Here is a 21,164-nt window from a genome sequence, read left to right on the forward strand (position 1 = left end):
GGGCAAGATCGTAAGAGCACAGTCCAGCTTTGTGATTGAGTTTTGGCCTTGAGGACCATCGAGGGTCTTTCCTCATGTAAACTCCCACCCCTACCTCTCGTAGGGCACCAATATCTACCATGCATGATGGATTACCTTGCATCACCTAGGCACAGATGTGGAGGCTGTGGAGTGGTTATTGTCGTGGACTCCAGAGTCAGAGAGACCTGGGCTTGAGTCCTGATTCTGCCACTTAAATCTGTGGACCTGGCTTCTCAGTGCTTCCTCTCTCATCTGTACGTGTGAAGCCCTCAGCACAGGGCTTGGTATCTAGCAAGTGTCCTTCTATATCTGAATTAGCTGTTTTTAAGTCTTAACTCCCCACCAGACTCTAGTGAGAGCAGAATGTGTCCCCATCTCTGCATCCCTACAATGGGGACAACAGGACCATTTTGCAAGGGTTAGAAATGAAATCCATAAGGTGCTCCGTAACTGGTTTGTCTCCCAGCAGAGATAATTCAAAGAAGCCAGGGGAGTGGCTGGAGCCACGGGCTCCAGAACTGTTGAGTTCTCACCGTTCTCCTGTGCCAGACTCTGCAGATATTTCACCTTCATCTGCTCCTCTTTTGACCTCTTCATCTCCTTAAAGTATTCATACACCTCTGGGGGCAGGTTTTCCCCCGGAAGGCGGGGAGGCAGCAGCAGGGAGTTGTAGGAATCATAGCCCTTCAGCGTTCGCAAGATCTGCTCAAGGAGAATGGGAACTGCTGTTGGTCCCACTGGAAGTTTCCTCCCCACAGTCCCAGGTGGGTCTGCCATCCATCTCATAAAAACCCTGCCCCTGACCAAGGCTGGGGTGTATACAAATACTTTCTGGATCTCAAAGGGTAGGGTCCTTTGCAGAGGTCTAAAGTGTAAGCCTGAGCCCTGGATCTGTGGGGATATCAAATTTTTATTTTGCCCCATTTGTGCCTGGGCATTTCCCATGTGGAAGAAAATTTTCCCCTTGTTTTATAAATAACATATACTGTTTTTGTTGTTGTTGTTTTCCATTGACAAAAGTACAGAACTCAATTATCCACTTTGAGTGACATGTTATTGAAAAATATTGTGGATAGCAATGTTGTCTTGGTAAGGTGGTTGTCTCATATATAGAGGATCCAGAGAAAAGTAGGCAAAATGGCTGTTTAGGTATGTGTATGGGTGTGTGTGTATATTTGAGAGAGAGACAGACAGAGAGGGATGTATATTAGGCTTGTCAGATGAAGTACAAGATGCCTAGTTAAATTTAAATTTCAGATAAAAAAATGAATAATTTTTAAAGTATAAATGTGTCCCATATTGTTTATCTGGAATTCAAATTTAATTGCGGCAACCTGTTTTTCTTTCTGCTAAATCCAGCAACACTAGTGTGTATGTATATTTATAAAAGACAGTAAAATCAACTCCTAGAAAGCAATTACTTTCTATGCAACCTAATTTACTGGTGTGAAAAATCAGTTAGGTAACCCTTCTCCAAGATCACCAATTTTAGTTGTTTGAAAACCAATATTAATGAGCTTACTCTAAAATTTATATGGAAGAACAAAGGGCTAAGAATAGTTGAAACGCTAATGAAGAAAAATAGAGAGGACTGTCCTACCAGATATCAGGAATTATGAAGTTGGAGCAATAGACAGGGTGGTATTGATGCTGAATAGAGAAACTGACCAATGAAATGGAGGTGAGAGCATAGAATAGACCCACGTGTATATGGAGCTTTGACACAGGACAGAGGTGGCATGGCAGATCAGTGGGGAAAGGAAGGCCTATTCCAAAGGCTGGCTGATGTAGAGACACAAAGGCCTGGCCAACTTGCTTCATCTGAGGTGACTGTAAACAGCCAACCCAGCTGCAGAGTGTCCTGTGGGATCAGCTGAAGTCTCTGTGCAATGTCATCACAGCTTACCTTCTCTGTCTGCCTAGGTCTAATGTTCCTTATCCTTTACAGGTGTCGTCCCTGAGAGTACTCTCTGATAAACCTTCTGTATGCAAATCTCAGAGTCTTGGATTCTGCTTTCCACTGACCCTGACCCACAGCAGAGGATGCTGTGGCAACACAAGCCATTGAACATCTAATAAATACCTAATGAAAAGACTCAAATCCAGAGGGACAGAATCCAAACCGGGCAGAGCACAAACACTGGATGTAAAGAAGGTAGAAGATTCAAAGGCCAAGTTGATGGAGAGTCCAGAGGAAGCAGACCATCTTATCTAAGCCATTCCTAAATTCCTGACGCAGAGCAAACATGAGATGACAAATGTTTATTGTTTTATGTGACTAAGCTTGGGAGTAAGTTATTTTGCAGCAATAGATAGCTAATATAACATCACACTTCATGAACAGCAAGACCTTATGAGAAAACAATGGAGCAATGTATGTAAGATATACGAGTGCAGAAAATGTGAGCCAAGGATACTGTATCCAATCAAACTGATCTTCAAGCACAAAAGCCAAGGGAAAACAGTTACGAACACAGGAATACTCAGGAAATATTGTTCCCACGGTCCCTTCCTGAGGAATCCACTAGAGAATGATCTTCTGACAACCCAGTAGCGAATGGAGAAGCCTCATCACAAGGACTGGTGTTGAGCATTAAATATGTTCAAGTGTAGAACTAAGACTAAATGATGGAAATTAGATGATTACCCAGTAGGCATTAACTGGAAGTAAAGAAATATCATTTTAAATTAGAGGGTGGTGAGGAGAGGTAAAAAGAGATTTTTAGCTAATTTCATTATTGCTCATAGTAGGGAACTAAGAGGCAGTTTCTAAAAAGTAGGGTACTAAGGGTATTAGATAAAGGCATAGTTTATACAGATCAGCCTCAAGGTAGGACAGCAGGGTAGAGACAGTAAAAATGGACCTGAACAGATCAATGGAAAAGAACAGAGATTCCAGGAATAGACCCAAATAAACATAGTCAACTGATCTTTCCTAAAGGAGCAAATGCAATACAATGGAGCAAAGAGTTTTTTTCAACAAATGATGCTGGAATTGGACATCCACTGGCAAAAAAATAAATCTGAGTGGATCTTAACTTCATAAAAATTAACTCAAATGAACTGTAGACCTAAATAAAAAACATAAAACTATAAAATTTCTAGAAGATAGCATAACAGAAAATTTAGATGACCTAGAGTATGGTGATGACTTTTTAGACACAACTCCAAAGGCACAGTCTATGAAAAAAGTAATTGATAAGCTGGACTTCATTGAAATGAAAAACTTCTGCTCTGCAAAAGATAATGTCAAGAGAATGAAAAGACAAGCCACAGACTGGGAGAAAATATTTGAAAAAGACACATCTGATAAAGGACTATTATTCAAAATATGTAAAGAACTCTTAAAGCTCAACAATAAGGAAACAGATAACTTGATTAAAAATTGGGCCAAAGACCTTAACAGATACCTCACCAAAGAAAATATACAGATGGCAAATAGGCGTATGAATGGATATTCCACATTATATATGCCTTCAGGGAAATGCAAATTAAAACAACAATGAGATACCACTACACACCTATTAGAACAGCCAAAATCCAAAACCCTGACAATATCAAAAGCTAGTGAGGATAAGGAGCAACAGGAACTCTCATTTACTGCTAGTAGGAATGCAAAATGTTACAACCATTTTGGAAGACAGTTTGACAGTTTCTTACAAAACTAAACATACACTTACCATAGAATCCAGCAATCATACTCCTTGGCATTTACCTAAAGAGTTGAAAACTTATGTTCACACAAAAACCTGCACACAGATGTTTATAGCAGCTTTATTCATAATTGCCAAAACTTGGAAACAACCAAGATGTCTTTCAGTAGGTGAATGGATAAATAAACTGTGGTATTTCCAGACAACGGAATATCATTCAGCACTAAAAAGAAATGAGCTATCAAGCCATGAAAAGACATGGAGGAACCTTAAATGCATATTACTAAGTGAAAGAAGCCAATTTGAACATCTACATACTCTATGATTCCAACTATATGGCATTCTGGAAAAGGCAAAACTACAGAGACAGTAAAAAAGATTAATGGTTGCCAGGGGTTGGGAGGAGGGAGGGATGAAATATGTGGAGCACAGAGGATATTTAGGGCAATGAAAATACTTTGACACTATAATGATTGCTACATGTTGTTATACATTTGTCTAAACCCATAGAATGCACCAAGAGTGAACTGTAATGTAAACTATGGACTTTGGGTGATTATGATGTCACATAGGTTTATCAATTGTAAAAAATATACCATTCTAGTGAGGGATGTTGATAATGGGGGAGGCTGTGCATGTGTGGGGGCAGGGGTTATATGAAAAATCTCTGCATTTTCCCCTCAATTTTGCTGTGAATCTAAAACTGCTCTAAAGAATAAAGTTTAAAAAAAAATGGACAAGGAGGAGCAATTGTAAAATATACAAGCCAGAGCAAATAGGAAAAAAAAAAAAAGGCAGATTTAAGCCCTAACGTGATTACATTAAATGTAAATGGTCTAAATACACCAATTAAAAACAAAGACTGCCAGAGTATATTAAAAAGATGACCCAAATATATGCCGTCTACAAGAAACTCATTTCAAATATAATGACTATGGCATACATTCTTTACTGTTTGAATTTTAACATGAGCATGTATTAGTTTTTAAATTAGTTGTTTCAAATGTATAATGAGATCACAAAGAAGAATGAATTCTGCTTAGGGCAAGGGAAGTAGGTCAGGAAAGCCTGCAAAGTGATCTTTAAATTGACAGGGAAGGGTTCACAGGAAGAAGGAGCAAAGGTGAGGAGGAAGTTGTCCAGGCAGAGAGAAGAGTACCTGGCAAGGCCCAGCATGTGTAGGAAAATGGAGTTTGGTTTTGGTCTCTGCTCACCTTCTCTTCTACAAGATATTGCTGGTCAAATTCTAAGGAGTAAAACTCAATGGGAAAGTTGCAGGGATTCTTCACCACCACCTCGGCCTCATCTCCAGGTGCATAAGGCAGCAGTGGCCCCAGCTCCAGAACTGAGGGACTAAATTCCAAGCACGGCTCTAGACCTTGCCCCTGTGCCAGTAGAGTAAGCTTTTGATCACTCTGGGCAATCTGGAACACCAAGGTTTGGCTGTAGAATTTCTGGAAAATATAAAAACAAAACAAGCAACTATATTTTTTTCTGTTATGTGACATGTAAAACGGATAGCCACTGGGGGACAAAATTGATCCTGTTTAGATTAAGAGAGAAAAGTTTTCTTATAAAATTGCATGAGAGCAACTTATATTAGAGTGTTAATACTGGGTATCTAGCATGCCAGGCACTGTACCAAGTGCTTCATCACAGTCCTGTGAATGCTGTTCTCATAACCCTCAGATCCTCCAATGTGCTCAGATGTCCCACTGCCACTATCTGCACCTCTGGGTCTGTACCTCTGGGCTCTCATTTCATGGGCCCTGCTGCCCATGGGTAGGGCAGGGCAAGGCAGAAGTGTCAGAGAAGTAACACCTTCTGGGGACAATCCTTAACCAACGACTCTCAGGAGTTACTGTATAAAGACTCCTGAGAGGGATAATTCTGAAATGTGCATTTTGTATATTTTCTCCGAGTTTCCAGTGGGATTAAGATCCAGTGTCCAGGACTTCCCTGGTGGCGCAGTGGTTAAGAATCTGCCTGCCAATGCAGGGGACACAGGTTTGAGCCCTGGTCTGGGAAGATCCCACATGCCGTGGAGCAACTAAGCCCATGTGCCACAACTACCTAGCCTGCGCTCTAGAGCCCGCGAGCCATAACTATTGAGCCCACATGCCACAACTACTGAAGCCCGTGCAACTAGAGCCTGTACTCCGCAACAAGAGAAGCCACCACAACGAGAAGCCTGTGCGCCGCAACGAAGAGTAGCCCCCGCTAGCCACAACTAGAGAAAGTCCGCATGCAGCAACAAAGACCCAAGGCAGCCAAAAATAAATAAATCAATAAATCATTCCAGTGTCCAAGGTAGCTGGCTCACTCGCACACCCTATTAGCTGCCTTCCTTTTCCTTATCACCTTCTACTTCTCTTTTAGTATTCCCTACACTTCCTAAATAATCTGCTTGCACTCAAATTCTTGACTCCAGGTCTGTTTCTTGGAGAATTTGAATGATCATATTTCCATTATTTAAAGATACAGTTAAGCAGCTAGTCAGAGATGATCAGCTAGCGCAATCAGTTCGTCTGATACAATTACAATCCAAATACCAGTTGATAATGATACGAATTATTCTAATCTGGTTTCACTTAGGAACCTATTAAAATGCATATTCACAGGCCCATTCCTAGAGATCCTGACTTGGTAGGGGCAGGATAAGGCTGGGGATTCTGTAGTTTTAACCAGATGCCCAGGTTGTTCTGAAACTGTTGGGCTCATGGCTTGGGTTTGGAAAGCATGATTGGCTGAGCGATTTGGAGAGCTCTTAACTACCTTAGCTCAGAGGGAAGGAAAATCAGATGGAAAGAATGTGTAAGGACATAGATACAAGTTCAGAAAAATACCTGTTGTTGGAGATAGTAAGAGAACAAATTATTGGCTAAGAAGGTTTTCTATATAGTTATGGGTTTAGCACCTTATGTGATCCAAACTTCTATATTTTAACTGCTTTTTAGGGAAATATTTCTTACTTTTTTTTTTTTTTTTTTTGGCTGCATCGGGTCTTTGTTGGTGAACGTGGGCTTTCTCTAGTAGCGATGAGCAGGGTCTACTCTTCGTTGTAGTGCATGGGCTTCTCATTGCGGTGGCTTCTCTTGCTGCGGAGCACTGGCTCTAGGTGCGTGGGCTCAGTAGTTGTGGCTCACGGGCTCTAGAGCACAGGCTCAGTAGTTGTGGTGCATGGGCTTAGTTGCTCCATGGCATGTGGGATCTTCCCAGACCAGGGATTGAACCCATGTTCCCTGCACTGGCAGGTGGATTCTTAACCACTACACCACCAGGGAAGTCCCAGGGAAATATTTCTAAAACATTTCATTCATCTTGTTTTCTAACACAAAGTATTCTGAACGCATGTTATAATGTCTAGGAGTTGTTAATGTGGACATCAGTGTTTCTCTGTGCTGCTGATGCTGGTGAAGATATAGGTGTGGACTGTATGGGTTGCAAGGCTAACCAGTTCCTTGTATACGGCCAATAAATTCCTCTCCCAAACTCTAATTTGAAAAGATACATGCACCTCAATGTGCATAGAAGTACCGTTTACAACAGCCAAGACATGGAAGCAACCTAAATGTCCATCAACAGAAGAATGAACAAAGAAGATGTGGTATATATGTACAATGGAGTAAAAAAGAATGGAATAATACCATTTGCAGCAACATGGATGGACCTAGAGATTATCATACTAAGTGAAGTAAGCCAGATAGAGAAAGACAAATATCATATGATATCGCTTATATGTGGAATCTAAAAAAGTGATACAAGTGAACTTATTTACAAAACAGAAATAAACTCAGACATAGAAAACAAACTTATGGTTACCAAAGGGGATAGTGGGGTGGGGGGGAGAGATAAATGAGGAGTTTGGGATTAATATATACACACTACTATATATAAAATAGGTAAACAATAAGGACCTACTGTATAGCATAGGGAACTATACTCAATATCTTATAATAGCCTACAATGGAAAAGAGTCTGAAAAAAATATATGTATTCATTGTAATTTAACTATACTTCAGTAAAAAATGATACTTAAAAAAATTCCTATCCCATTTGGTGGAAACATTTTATTAATTTTGACCAATGCTAACTCAACACTTATGGAACTGCCCAAACAAATCTTTTTTTTTTTTTTTTACTATATTTACTGGTATTTTTTTCAGTAAAACATCCAAAATCTTGAGTAAACCTGCTGGCAGTCTTAAGACTCTCTAAGAATGACAAACACATTAGTTTTCTTTTCTTTTAAAAGGGTTGGGGAGATTTTGATAATGACAGAAACAGGGACTCTATTTTAGAATCAGATATGAAGTCATTCTCTTTTCTTTCTTCTCATTGTAGATTCTGAAGCACTTCCTCAAAGCTGTTACCAGGAAAACGGGAGTTAACCATGGGTATTTTATAAAACTCACATCGATTTCTTCTTTTAAAAGAATAAAGAAAAACATCTCCCAAATGCCTTAGGCTTTCAGCAAAAGTCTTTACAGTGTAACCTCTTGAGATCCTCTCTGGTTCTAGGATTTTTATTATTTTTTTACTGTATTCTTTGTCAGGAGTAGCTTTGTGCTCATGGTGTTTGCAAAAGAAACACTTGTGAGGCCCAGGGAGTACGTCTACCAGAAAGTACTTATTATTATCACAACTACTGATGATAATAGTAAATAGATATTGAGATACTACATACAGAGCAGTATGCTATGCATTTTATTCACATTAATTCATTTAATCTTCAAAATGACCCTTAGGAGGTAGCTACTGCAGGTTGATAATTTCTTACCTGAAACCCTAGGGGCCAGATGCTTTCAAATTCAGAGTTTTAAAAAGGTAAACACAGAGCATATACCCTATGTTACATAGTATCCTTAGCAGCATCCCCTGTAATCAAACACATTAATATTTCTGCAGTTGCAGTGTTTGAGTCTGCAAACCAAGGGGGATAAATAAAGGTTAAGTAGTCTCATGTCAGTTCAGATAGGTTTTTCTGCCAAATGAGTTTGGGTCCGAAACTTAAAAAAATTTTTCCCCCAGTTTTTAGAACTTATTGGATTTTGGAATTGCAATAAGGGATTTTGGACATGTGATATTATTATTTTTCATTTTATCTATGAGCAAACTGAGGTTTAGCGAGGCTGAATAATTTGCCCAAAGCCATGCAGCCTCTTAGTCAGAGGCAGAAGGCCACTAAGCCAGGTCTGTTGGTAAAAGTCAAAGTGTTAGATAGATCTGCCGATTCCAGAGCCGGTGCTCCTAACCACCAGGACACAGCTCCTGCATGAACCAGAGCACTGAATGTCATAATCAGAATAGTGAGGGACAGGTCACTCAAAGTTTCCCTGGAGACCCAATCAAGCATGGACTTCGAGTACAGCTCAAAGAGATCCAGAGAGTCTGAATGAGACTGCATTTCTTTAAAGCTTACCTCTTCTTTGGGCATGAATTTCACTTGCATGTTGGACTTCTCACCAGGATCCAAGACCCCAGAAGTGGGCTGAATCTCAAAGATCCGTGTCTTTGGCTTGAATTCAGCACATAGTTTCCGTCTTAAGTACTTTGGCATGTGTTTCTCCAGCTGGCAAATAAATAGTAGACAATTAGACCATTTTCTTTGGAAAATGCCTCCACCGTCCACCCACTCAATCTATGTTTACTGATTACTTCCCAGGTGTCAGGGCACAAAGATAAATACGACATGACATTCGCAAGATAGCATGGCCTGATAGTCCTTGAGTGCTGGGCTGAGGGCCTACATTTTATTCAGGGGGCAATGGTTGTCACTGAAAGTCTTTGAGCAGAAGGGTGAAATGAAGAGAGTGACGGATTAGAATTATAAATCTGACTTGAATGGAGATGGAAAAAAGGGGACAATGGGCCACAATTCATTTACCTTGCTAACTTGCTTAGGGGTGTGGATAAACCATTCACAAGGGACTTGGAGGTGATTGGAAAGCTGAATAGTTTCCACGAGGCACTGTCCACACTGAATTGTGGCAAACTCCACTTTTCCACAAGACAGTGTCATACTGGGGATGGTCACCTTGGCTTGGAGACAGATGTGAACTGCTGGCCCTCCAACCACCTAGAGTGGGCATAAAATTGTTGTTACCATGTCGCATGGGATAGGAGAAAGAATCACGGCTCTGAAATAGTAACTGGATCATCACAGGGGTGATCAGCAAGCAGAGATGGAAGCTGGGGAGGATCAGCTGGGCCTCGTGATGCATCTTACCTTGATGGGCAGAATGACATTTTTGTTTCCAACAGAAAGGCTGGCCCCTTGTGCATCAAATCTCACTTCAAATGTTTCCGTTTCACAGTAAGGCAGATTCTTCACACGATCTAGCTCAATACTGAAGCCTGGACCAAGACAAACAAAATTTCTTTGAGGAAAAGAAAAGTAGCAATCAAGAGCTGCTCTAGATACAGCCCATCGGAGGCAGGATGACCACTCAAAGTATCAATTAATGGCCCAACAATTCTTTCAGCTGATCCCAGAAGAAGCACTCCAGGACAGTACAGATGGGCATCGTGTTAGAAATGACAGAGTGCAATAGGAAGGGTCTCCATCCTGGTTACCTGTGTCGTGAAGGACATGCTTTTCTGCATGGAAGGACACTGGGAAGTGACTGGTGTTGGTGATCTTGATGATGTGGGTTCGGACGTCACCAAGGGTGATGTAGCCAAAGTCTAGGATATATTCTGGCAGCTGGACTCTGAAACAGTTAACAAGGTCTTCTTACCACTCACATTTCCAAATGTGCAAGAGTGTGAGGCTTTCTTCCATCTCCTCTGCACAATTCTATTCTCTGGAGTAGAGAACCACCACTCTCCAGAATGGAGACTAGGAACAAGACACTTCCCCCAGAAGACCACATTGCTGCTTTAGCCATCATCTCTAAACACCTTCAGTGGTGGTCCTTAAGGACCTGAAACCGGCCCATCTATTAGACAAAGTGGGAGGTTTCTGACTAAGAGGCAGAGACCTGCCTGGTTGGCTGGCTGCTAGAGAACGGCAGACATGTAAGGCAAGTGGATTTCATCCGTACATAGTCAATCATTAATTCATGGAGCACTCTGGTGGAGGGCACCGCTGGCTCTGCCACACTCTGAAACAAACACGACATGGAAGGGCGCTCACTTGATCGGTTTGCGGTGACTCTGATGGCAGAAGTTGTCCACGGAACCAAGGACAATTGATTTCTGATGTTCTGTGGCATAGTTGTGGACTATAAGCCGCTCTACTTCCATCTGGAGTTGAGCATTTAACTGGAGCAAGAGAGAAGAGCAAGTAAGCAAATTCTTTGAGAACATGCATTCTCAATGGGGGCAAAACCACCCCTAAGGGGGCGAAAGTTGCTTCATGGAGGAGAGAGTGAGAAAATCTTAGATATTACAATGGCTTGTGGCCCTCCAAAGGGCCACAGTAAATAAATAGATATACAGTATATCTGTGGTGTTAAAATTTTTGTTGGGGTTCAAGGTGGTTAAACAAACTGTACATCTGTGCCATGGAGTATTACTGAGCAATGGAGTAAGGAATGAACTATTTATGTTGATGGATCTCAAGGGCATTATGCTGAATGAAAAAAAAATAATCTCAAAAGGTTACATACTGTATGATTCCATTTACATAACTCTTCTATACTCATAACAAGATTATAGAGATGGAGAACTATAGTGGCTGCCAGGGGAAAGGGGTGGGGAGATTGGGGATGGCTATAAGCGAGAAGCATGTAAAGGCAAAAACAAAATGTATTTCCTGAAATAAATGTTCCAAATGCAAAAAAAAAAAAAAAAAACAAATTAAAAATAAGAGACTCCAGGGAGTTCCCTGGTGACCTAGTGGTTAGGATTCCGGGCTTTCACTGCTGCGGCCCCGGTTCAATCCCTGGTCAGGAACTGAGATCCTGTAAGCCATGAGGTGTGGCAAAAAAAAAGAGGCTCAATTCTCCCTGTTGAAAATAAGGGTAGAGACTTCTTCCAGCTTCATTTTCAAGAAAACTTGTAAGATCTTTCTCTGTCTCTTGGAAATATATATAAATCTTTTCATAGGCTAAGACTTTTTATCAGCTTCACAACCCAGGAACATCTTCCTTAAGGACCTGGGAACCATCTCTTTGACATGTCATCGTCAAGGAAGATAGAGCCCCATCTCCTATCCTGCCATTTCTGTGGGAGAATAGGAGCTCAACTTCAGAGGACCCTGTCATAAAAACACAAAAGGTTTGTTTTCCCTTTGGGTAAAGCCAATTAGCTAACACAGATGGTCACCCCAATCACCATGTGAATTTAGCATGAACTAAGTGTGACAAATGGTGCTGTCAAGTCCTCTTACTTGAGGACTAGTTATAGTTTTTACTTAAGGACTAGTTACTGTTTACCTTGAGAACATGTATATAATAGGTTGTATCTGCTTGGCTTTACGAAAGACTGAGATTTCTTTCTGTCTTTGCAATCTCCTAGCAGACTGACAGAGACACGGAACACTTTCTGCTTTAATGCTTATCAATAATGAAGTTGGATTCTTTCTCTTCCACCTTTGTGGAGAGATTTTGTGGGTTGGAAAGAGATTTTTGCTTATAATTCTATTTCCCCAGTGAGCACAAGGGATACTTACGGAGATGGAACACTTCTGTATCTTAACTGTGGTGGTGGATACACAAAACTACACGTGAAAAAATTGGATTAGAACCACACACAGACGCAGATATGCATACATACAGAGACATGCAGACATGCAGAGACAGACCCACGAGTACATATAACACTGATGAAATCTGAATAAGCTCTATGGCTTGTACCAATGTCAATTTCCTGGTTTTGATACTGTTCTATAGTTATGCAAGATGTTACCACTGGGAAAAACATTTTTTTGCAGCTTCCTGTGAATCTACTTCCTGTGCAGAGCGAAGCCAATCTTACCTCAGAAGATTCATCCTCAGGCACTTCCTCAGGTCTCTCTAAGTGGTCAAACATTTCATTTTTGGTTTCTTCTAGGTTTTTTCTGGCCTGATTTAAGAAGATTTCATACTTCTCACATCCTGTGGGGGTTGGAAGGAGAAGGAAATCTGAATGGCTAGAAATATATGAACTATGCCTAAAACACAGACTCTAAGCTCAGGGTAAATAAAGTGAGAAGGGAAGTGAACTTTGTGAAACTTAGCCTGCCATGTTTTCTCTGCTTCAGAGGATAATTTGTGAATGAGTAGAATTTGTAAAAGAGAACTCACTGAGTTTTATGAGATTATGCTTTAGTGGGCTACCAACTGTTTCTCAAGAACTTAATGACAGTAACATCCTGAGCCACTCATAGGGTGACCAACTGGATCCCAGCCTACTTGGTACTTTCCCAGTTCTAGCACTGATGGCTGCACCACTTGGGAAACCCCTCCATGCTGGACAAACCCAGGTGGATGGTCACCCTTTAGGTTGGTCTTCATGTTTATTAATTCTCTGTTAACAAAAAGAATATATTTGGTTCAAGTTGCTTTAACTATGACTAAATAAGCTACAGTCCCCTGAATCAGGCAGGCTGGGCAATGGGGAGAGAGATTTCACCAGTTCACCAGTAAGCCAGCGCAAATTCAAATGCTTGAGGGGCAAGGTAAGCAAAGTAATTAAAGTGCCTTCTATGAAACCATAGGAAGTGCTGGGACTGTGGTGAACTGGAGTACAGAAGACCCAACTAGTATTCAGATTTAAATTATTTTAAAGCCCTGTATTGGGCAAACATGTCTACTGCCATCATGAGGCCAGCTGGGCACCCAGTTTTCAACCGTGTGGCAAAGGCTTTTCTTCTTGACAATTATACGTAGAGTTGGACTAACCTCCGGCTGGCTGGAACTCTAGATACTAGAGTGTAACATGGTCTTAGATTTATTAATATTTGTCTTCATATTATCAGGGAGCGGACAATTAGGATTTAATGCATGACCATCAACAGGTGAGTTAGTGACTTTGGGGAGTGGGGTAGGAGGAAAGGCTGAGGTGGGAGGGCTTAGTCTGAAGCTGCTTAGGGAATGTAGATTTCAAAGAGCTTGAAGAGGGTTCATGAAGAAGAGTGAGAAGTTTCTCTTGACTCTTCATCCTGTAGTCCATGTCAGGAAGAAAGAGCCAGAGTCAGTCTCTGTGGCTAAAAGAGCTGCTGGGGTGAGCTTCAGGATCTGCCAAGACAGAAATATTCTGATACAGAGGGATGGCTCTGGGTGCCAGATGTTACCCAGAAAAGCCTTGGCTAAGGATGTGGGCAGACAACTGATAAGTCTAAATTAGCCTCCAAACTGTACTGCCAGCATAAGGGGTTGGAACCTTAGCTGCCTTTCTGTACAGTTTATATTGATATTCTGAGAACTGTATTCCTTGCAGTACAATCAGCCTTTGCCTTCTCAATGGCCATCTGTGAGTGACAACTCAGTGAGAGAGTGCAGTTGGAAGGAACATGTGATGGAGGAAAAGGCTTTTGGAAGTACAATGTCCTGATCCCTCTTTAAGTAATTTAATGATGGCAAAATTGGCCAGGGGTCTTAATTTGGAACTACCATGGACCCTATCTCGTCTTACTCATCTCAGGTCACCAAGTCAATTTCAACTCTTGACGTTTTTTGCAATTCAGGAATAACACAAAAGGGAACTTGTGAGGACTGCCAAACAAATAACGCGAGTTGCCATCAACCTTATAATAAGCAGCTAAAACACATCTTGTCATCCAGTGGGGAAATACTATAGAGGGCAGAAGTACCTTTGAGGTTCCTGGGGAGATCGACGCAGATTCGGGGAAAGATTCCCTCTCCACTCAGAGTAATATTTTCTGGGTCCAAGTGGGCAATCTGTATCTGGAAGCTCCTTTGAAAGATCTCAGGTACTCCAGGCAAGTAGTAAACCTTCAACACCTGCTCTTTATGGGAACCGATAAAACCCTATACAGCAGAAAGATGGGAGAGGATTTTAAGACTTACGTAAAATTTACGTAAAATTTATGTAAAATTTACAATGGACTCTTGCTTCTGGCAGTTTGATGGACTAGATAATCCCAAGGGCCTAGTGTGCTAAATTGTCCACTCACATTCCTCCTCCAAGATTCATTCCTATGAAGGTACGAGAAAATGACAAACAATAGAAAAATAGGCAGCATATGTGGGCACGCATTTCATAAAAGAGGAAACAGAATGGCAAACAAACAGTAAAGCTGCTTATCCTTATAAGTAACTAGGGAAATGCAAATTAAGATCATAATGAAAAAAATTTTAAACCATAAGATTGGTAAAGTTTGCCAAATTTGGTAAGACTATGCACCAAAAGAAACTCACATTTCAACACATCTGGTGGGAATGTCAATGGGAAAAATCACTGTGAAAACTGCTTTAGTGGAGATAGCTTCAAAATGGTGGAGGAACAAGACGTGGAGATCACCTTCCTCCCCAAAAATACATTAAAAATACATCTACGTGAGGACCAGCTCCTACAGAACACCTACTGAACACTGGCAGAAGACCTCAGACTTCCCAAAGGCAAAAAACTCCCCACGTACCTGGGTAGGGCAAAAGAAAAAAGAAAAACAGAGACAAAAGAATAGGGATGGGACCTGCACCTCTGGGAGGGAGCTGTGAAGGAGAAGAAGTTTCCACACACTAGGAAGCCCCTTCACTGGTGGAGATGGTGGGTGGGCAGGGGGAAGCTTTGGAGCCACGGAGGAGAGCGCAGGTGCAGAGGGCAAAGCAGAGAAATTCCCGCACAGAGGATCGCTGCTGACCAGCACTCACCAGCCTGAGAGGCTTGTCTGCTCACCCGCCAGGGCAGGCGGGGGCTGGGAGCTGAGGCTCGGGCTTTGGAGTTCAGACCCCAGGGAGAGGACTGGGCTTGGCTGCCTGAACACAGCCTGAAGGGGGCTAGTGCGCCACAGCTAGCCGGGAGGGAGTCTGGGAAAAAGTCTGGACCTGCCTAAGAGGCAAGAGACCATTGTTTTGGGGTGCGCGAGGAGAGGGGATTCAGAGCACCGCCTAAATGAGCTCCAGAGATGGGCGTGAGCTGCGGCTATCAGCACAGACCCCAGAGACGGGCATGAGATGCTAAGGCTGCTGCTGCCGCCACCAAGAAGCCTGTGTGCAATCACAGGTCACTATACGCACATACCCTCCCGGGAGCCTGTGCAGCCCGCCACTGCCAGGGTCCCGTGATCCAGGAACAACTTGACCAGGAGAACACACATCGTGCCTCAGGCTGGTGCAACATCACGCCGGCCTCTGCCGCTGCAGGCTCACCCCTCATTCTGTACCCCTCCCTCCCCTGGTCTGAGTGAGCCAAAGCCCCCTAATCCGCTGCTCCTTTAACCCCCTCCTGTCTGGGTGAAGAACAGACGCCCTCCGGCAACCTACATGCAGAGGCGGGGCCGAATCCAAAGCTGAACTCCAGGAGCTGTGTGAACAAAGAAGAGAAAGGGGAAACTCTCCCAGCACCCTCAGAAGCAGAGGATTAAATCTCCACAATCAACTTGATGTACCCTGCATTTGTGGAATACCCGAGTAGACAATGAATCATCCCAAAATTGAGGCAGTGGACTTTGGGAGCAACTGTAGACTTGGGGTTTGCTTCCTGCATCTAAGTAGTTTTCGGTTTTATGTTTATCTTAGTTTATTATTTAGAGCTTATTATCATTGGTAGATTTGTTTATTGATTTGGTTGCTCTCTTCCTTTATTTTTTTTAATATATATATTTTTCCTTTTTCTCCTTTTGTGAGTGTGTATGTGTATGCTTCTTTGTGTGATTTTGTCTGTATAGCTTTGCTTTCATCATTTGTCCTAGGGTTCTGTCTGCCCGTTTTTTTTTGTTGTTGTTGTTTTTTAGTATAGTTTTTAGCACTTGTTATCATTGGTGGATTTGTTTTTTGGTTTGGTTGCTCTCTTCTTTCTTTCTTTCTTTCTTTTTTTTGTTACTTTTTAAAAAATAATATATTTTTTATTTTAATAACTTTATTTTATTTTATTTCCCTCCCTCCCTCCCTGCCTCCCTCCCTCCCTCCCTCTCTCTTTCTTTCTTTCTTTTCCTCCCTTTTCTTCTGAGCCGTGTGGCTGACAGGGTCTTGGTGCTCTGCCCGGGTGCCAGGCCTGAGCCTCTGAGGTAGGAGAGCCGAGTTCAGGACACTGGTCCACCAGAGACCTCCTGGCCCCAAATAATATCAAACGGCAAAAGCTCTCTCAGAGATCTCCATCTCAATGCTAAGACCCAGCTCCACTCAATGACCAGCAAGCTACAGTGCTGGACACTCTATGCCAAACAACTAGCAACACAAGAACACAACCCCACCCATTAGCAGAGAGGCTGCCTAAAATCATAATAAGGGCACAGACACCCCAAAACATACCACCGGAGGCAGTCCTACCCACCAGAAAGACAAGATCCAGCCTCATCCACCAGAACACAGGCACCAGTCCCCTCCACCAGGAAGCCTACATGACCCACTGAACCAACCTTAGCCACTGGGGGTAGACACCAAAAACAACAGGAACTACGAACCTGCAGGCTGTGAAAAGGAGACCTCCAAACATAGTAAGTTAGGCAAAATGAGAAGACAGAGAAACACAGCAGATGAAGGAGCAAGGTAAAAACTCACCAGACCAAACAAATGAAGAGGAAATAGGCAGTCTACCTGAAAAAGAATTCAGAGTAACGATAGTAAAGGTGACCCAAAATCTTGGAAACAGAATAGACAAAATGCAAGAAACGTTTAACAAGGACCCAGAAGAACTAAAGAGCAAACAAACAATGATGAACAACACAATAAATGAAATTAAAAATTCTCTAGAAGGAATCAATAACAGAATAACTGAGGCAAAGAACAGATAAGTGACCTGGAAGATAAAATAGTGGAAATAACTACCACAGAGCAGAATAAAGAAAAAAGAATGAAAAGAATTGAGGACAGTCTCAGAGACCTCTGGGACAACATTAAATGCACCAACATTCGAATTACAGGGGTCCCAGAAGAAGAAGAGAAAAAAGAAAGGGACTGAGAAAATATCTGAAGAGATTAGAGTTGAAAACTTCCCTAATATGGGAAAGGAACTAGTCAGTCAAGTCCGGGAAGCACAGAGAGTCCCATACAGGATAAATCCAAGGAGAAACACGCCAAGACACATATTAATCAAACTATCAAAAATTAAATACAAAGAAAAAATGTTAAAAGCAGCAAGGGAAAAACAGCAAATAACATACAAGGGAATCCCCATAAGGTTAACAGCTGATCTTTCAGCAGAAACTCTGCAAGCCAGAAGGGAGTGGCAGGACATATTTAAAGTGATGGAAGGGAAAAACCTACAACCAAGATCACTCTACCCAGCAAGGATCTCATGCAGATTTGATGGAGAAATTAAAACCTTTACAGACAAGCAAAAGCTAAGAGAATTCAGCACCACCAAACCAGGTTTACAACAAATGCTAAAGGACTTTCTCTAGGCAGGAAACACAAGAGAAGGAAAAGACCTACAATAACAAACTCAAAACAATTAAGCAAATGGTAATAGGAACATACATATCGATAACTACCTTAAATGTAAATGGATTAAATGCTCCAACCAAAAGACACAGACTGGTTGAATGGATACAAAAACAAGACCCGTACATATGCTGTCTAGAAGAGACCCACTTCAGACCTAAGGACACATACAGACTGAAAGTGAGGGGATGGAAAAAGATATTCCATGCAAATGGAAATCAAAAGAAAGCTGGAGTAGCAATTCTCATATCAGACAAAATAGACTTTAAAATAAATGCTATTACAAGAGACAGAGAAGGACACTACAGAATGATCAAGGGATCAATCCAAGAAGATATAACAGTTGTAAATATTTATGCACCCAACATAGGAGCACCTCAATACATAAGGCAAATGCTAACAACCATAAAAGGGGAAATTGACAGTAACACAATCATAGTAGGGGACTTTAACACCCCTTTCAACAATGGACAGATCATCCAAATTGAAAACAAATAAGGAAACACAAGTTTTAAATGATACATTAAACAAGATGGACTTAACTGATATTTATAGGGATAAATTGGGAGACTGGGATTGACATATACATACTACTATACATAAAACAGATAACTAATACAGACCTATTGTATAGCACAGGGAACTCTACTCAGTACTCTGTAATGGCCTATATGGGAAAAGAATCTAAAAAAGAGTGGATATATGTATATGTATAACAGAATCACTTTGCTGTACACCTGAAACTAACACAACATTGTAAATCAACTATACCCCAATAAAATTTTTTTTTAAATTCCAAAAAGGAGCCAACATTGAAAAAAAAAAACTAGGGAAAAATGCTAGTATAGGTTCAAGCTATTTAGAAGTGTTTTAAAAGTCATTTTTGAAGGGGCCTCATAATTTTGAACGTATTTTATTGTTTTTTGATGTTACAAGTAATATATATTCTTTGAAGAAAAATTAGAGCATGAAGACAAGAAAAAATTTAATGAAGATCACTAGTGCTTACTACTGACACATAAATAATGATTAACACTGATTGGTGGATATCAATCCATATTTTATTTAAATACACACCCACACACACCATGGGGGTCCATGAGCCCACTAGTGTTAATAAACTTATCTCCAACCCTCAAAGTGCCCGTGACAGTTAAAAATCATTGCCATCATTTCTATGAGAAGCCTCATTCTCTTGCTTCCCTTGGCCTCCACTCTCTCACTTCCTTACATGCTATCTGCTTCACTGAACAGAACTGAGCCTTGTCACCAAATTTCACAATGCACTCACTCACATGAAGCATTTTATGAAATTTTGCACATTTTATGGAATGTGTGAGTGTGAGTGTGTATGTGGGGAGTGTTATAAGGTGGAGCCAAATTGCAGTGTGCAGTGTTTCCCAGGATTCACCTTCCCACGCTCATTCTCTCTTCTCCTCACCCCTGTCTTGAGCAATCCACAAAATTCTCTTGTTTCCTACAAAATTCTCTTTCTTCCTGCACTCAGTGCCCTGGAGGGTAGTGGGGTGGGTCTCAGCTTTTATCTTGAGCAGTAACAATGTATTTTTCCAATAACCGATAGTTCTCTCATGTTATTCTGGTGGAAAATTTTTCTCTATCTAGTTATATGTTCAAGCATTCATGTACACTGCAGGACTCTGTAAACATTTGTTTTCATTTTAAGAATCTGGCCTTATAGCAGGAAATCTGGTAAATATAGAAAAGAAAAAACATACAGAGAAAAAAATCCCATTCGGAACCATAAAAACAACGTCCAGTTCAAAAGAAGGGGGAAGTACAAAAAAGAGTTAACATAGCAGTCCTAAAACTGCTACTCTTAGAAAAGCCTGCTTGCAAAGTTGGTAAGAATGGCTCACTGTGCCTCAACTTTTTTGTGCAAACAACTATGGTTTATGCTGAACACCTGTTTTCTTTCTGGGAGACTGGAATTTTGGTATGCGCCAGGCAGAGGGTGTCTGTGTGACTGGGCCCCACTGGCATTGAGTCTCCAGTGGGCTTCTGTGGTAGCTCTCATATTGTGTAGTCACAGCTCATTGCTGGGGGATTAGGAGCATCTTGCGTGACTCCACTGGGAGAGAATTCTTGGATGCCTGCGCCGGGTTTCTTCTGAACTTTGCTCCATATGCTTTTTCCCTTTGCTGATTTTACTTGTATTCTTTGGCTGGAATAAATCATAGTCACCAGTACAACTTTTGGTGAGTCCCCCTAGAGAATCGTTAAACCTGGGGGATGATCCTGGGGACCCATGACACAGTGATGATTCTGAGGAATAAGAGCAAATATATTCTATGAGTTCCTATAAGAAAGAAGAAAAAATAAGATAATATCTAATCCATTGTATCAATGAGATTCAAGAAGCCACCGTGTGTAAACAGCAGGAGCAGAGAGTCAGGGACAGGGAGTAACCCCAAACCAGGAAAAAGTATATGGGGATGAAAAATCCTCCTACTTCTGGTTCTGAAAATGCTGGTGACTGCACTGTTATAGCTCCCTCTCATGCTACAAGTGTAAGGATATTCTGTATAAGGCCCAACAACAACAAAGGCAACAACAAAACTCTCTTTCAATATATAGTGAGCTTGAAAGAAAATAGATCCTCTGATGTGAAAAAGAAACAGATGGAACCTAGCCAGTGTGGTTAAGTTCAGAGCCTTTACTTGGTGACCATGGGTGACATCAGACCCAACTACAGTTCCTACCACCCAAGGACTGAAATAGAGAGATGCAGCCTGGACCCATGTGAGGTGGGCACACAGGGCAAATCCCTGCACGAGGCTGGAGCCATGAAGGGCGGCCACTCCTGTTATTTCTCTGCACTTCAGGGAAGAATCAAGGAAGCTTGTATCTCTCTGGGATCCTAGGTGGGGAAAATATGTATCCCATGGGATACAGAATGCTCAAGCCTGTATCATGCATGTGCATGGAGTCTTCACACACACTGACAGATCACTGTGGTTAATCCAGGTCAAAACATTAACTC

General features: G+C 41.6%; 1 protein-coding gene across 1 annotated transcript in view; it reads right to left on the reverse strand.

The window, feature by feature from the left end:
* Positions 1-21,164, reverse strand: part of HYDIN (HYDIN axonemal central pair apparatus protein) — a 433,086-nt gene that overhangs the window by 110,908 nt on the left and 301,014 nt on the right. Inside the window, exons 30-38 of the mRNA XM_073796828.1 lie at positions 14,413-14,590; positions 12,597-12,715; positions 10,813-10,940; positions 10,251-10,387; positions 9,904-10,031; positions 9,562-9,753; positions 9,097-9,246; positions 4,889-5,128; positions 555-723 (exon numbers count right to left, since the gene is read on the reverse strand). Of these exons, the coding sequence (XP_073652929.1) occupies positions 555-723; positions 4,889-5,128; positions 9,097-9,246; positions 9,562-9,753; positions 9,904-10,031; positions 10,251-10,387; positions 10,813-10,940; positions 12,597-12,715; positions 14,413-14,590 (1,441 nt within the window). The remainder of the gene's footprint in view (positions 1-554; positions 724-4,888; positions 5,129-9,096; positions 9,247-9,561; positions 9,754-9,903; positions 10,032-10,250; positions 10,388-10,812; positions 10,941-12,596; positions 12,716-14,412; positions 14,591-21,164) is intronic.

Source organism: Tursiops truncatus, chromosome 19 (genome assembly GCF_011762595.2).
Source record: "Tursiops truncatus isolate mTurTru1 chromosome 19, mTurTru1.mat.Y, whole genome shotgun sequence".
Lineage (NCBI taxonomy): Eukaryota > Metazoa > Chordata > Mammalia > Artiodactyla > Delphinidae > Tursiops > Tursiops truncatus.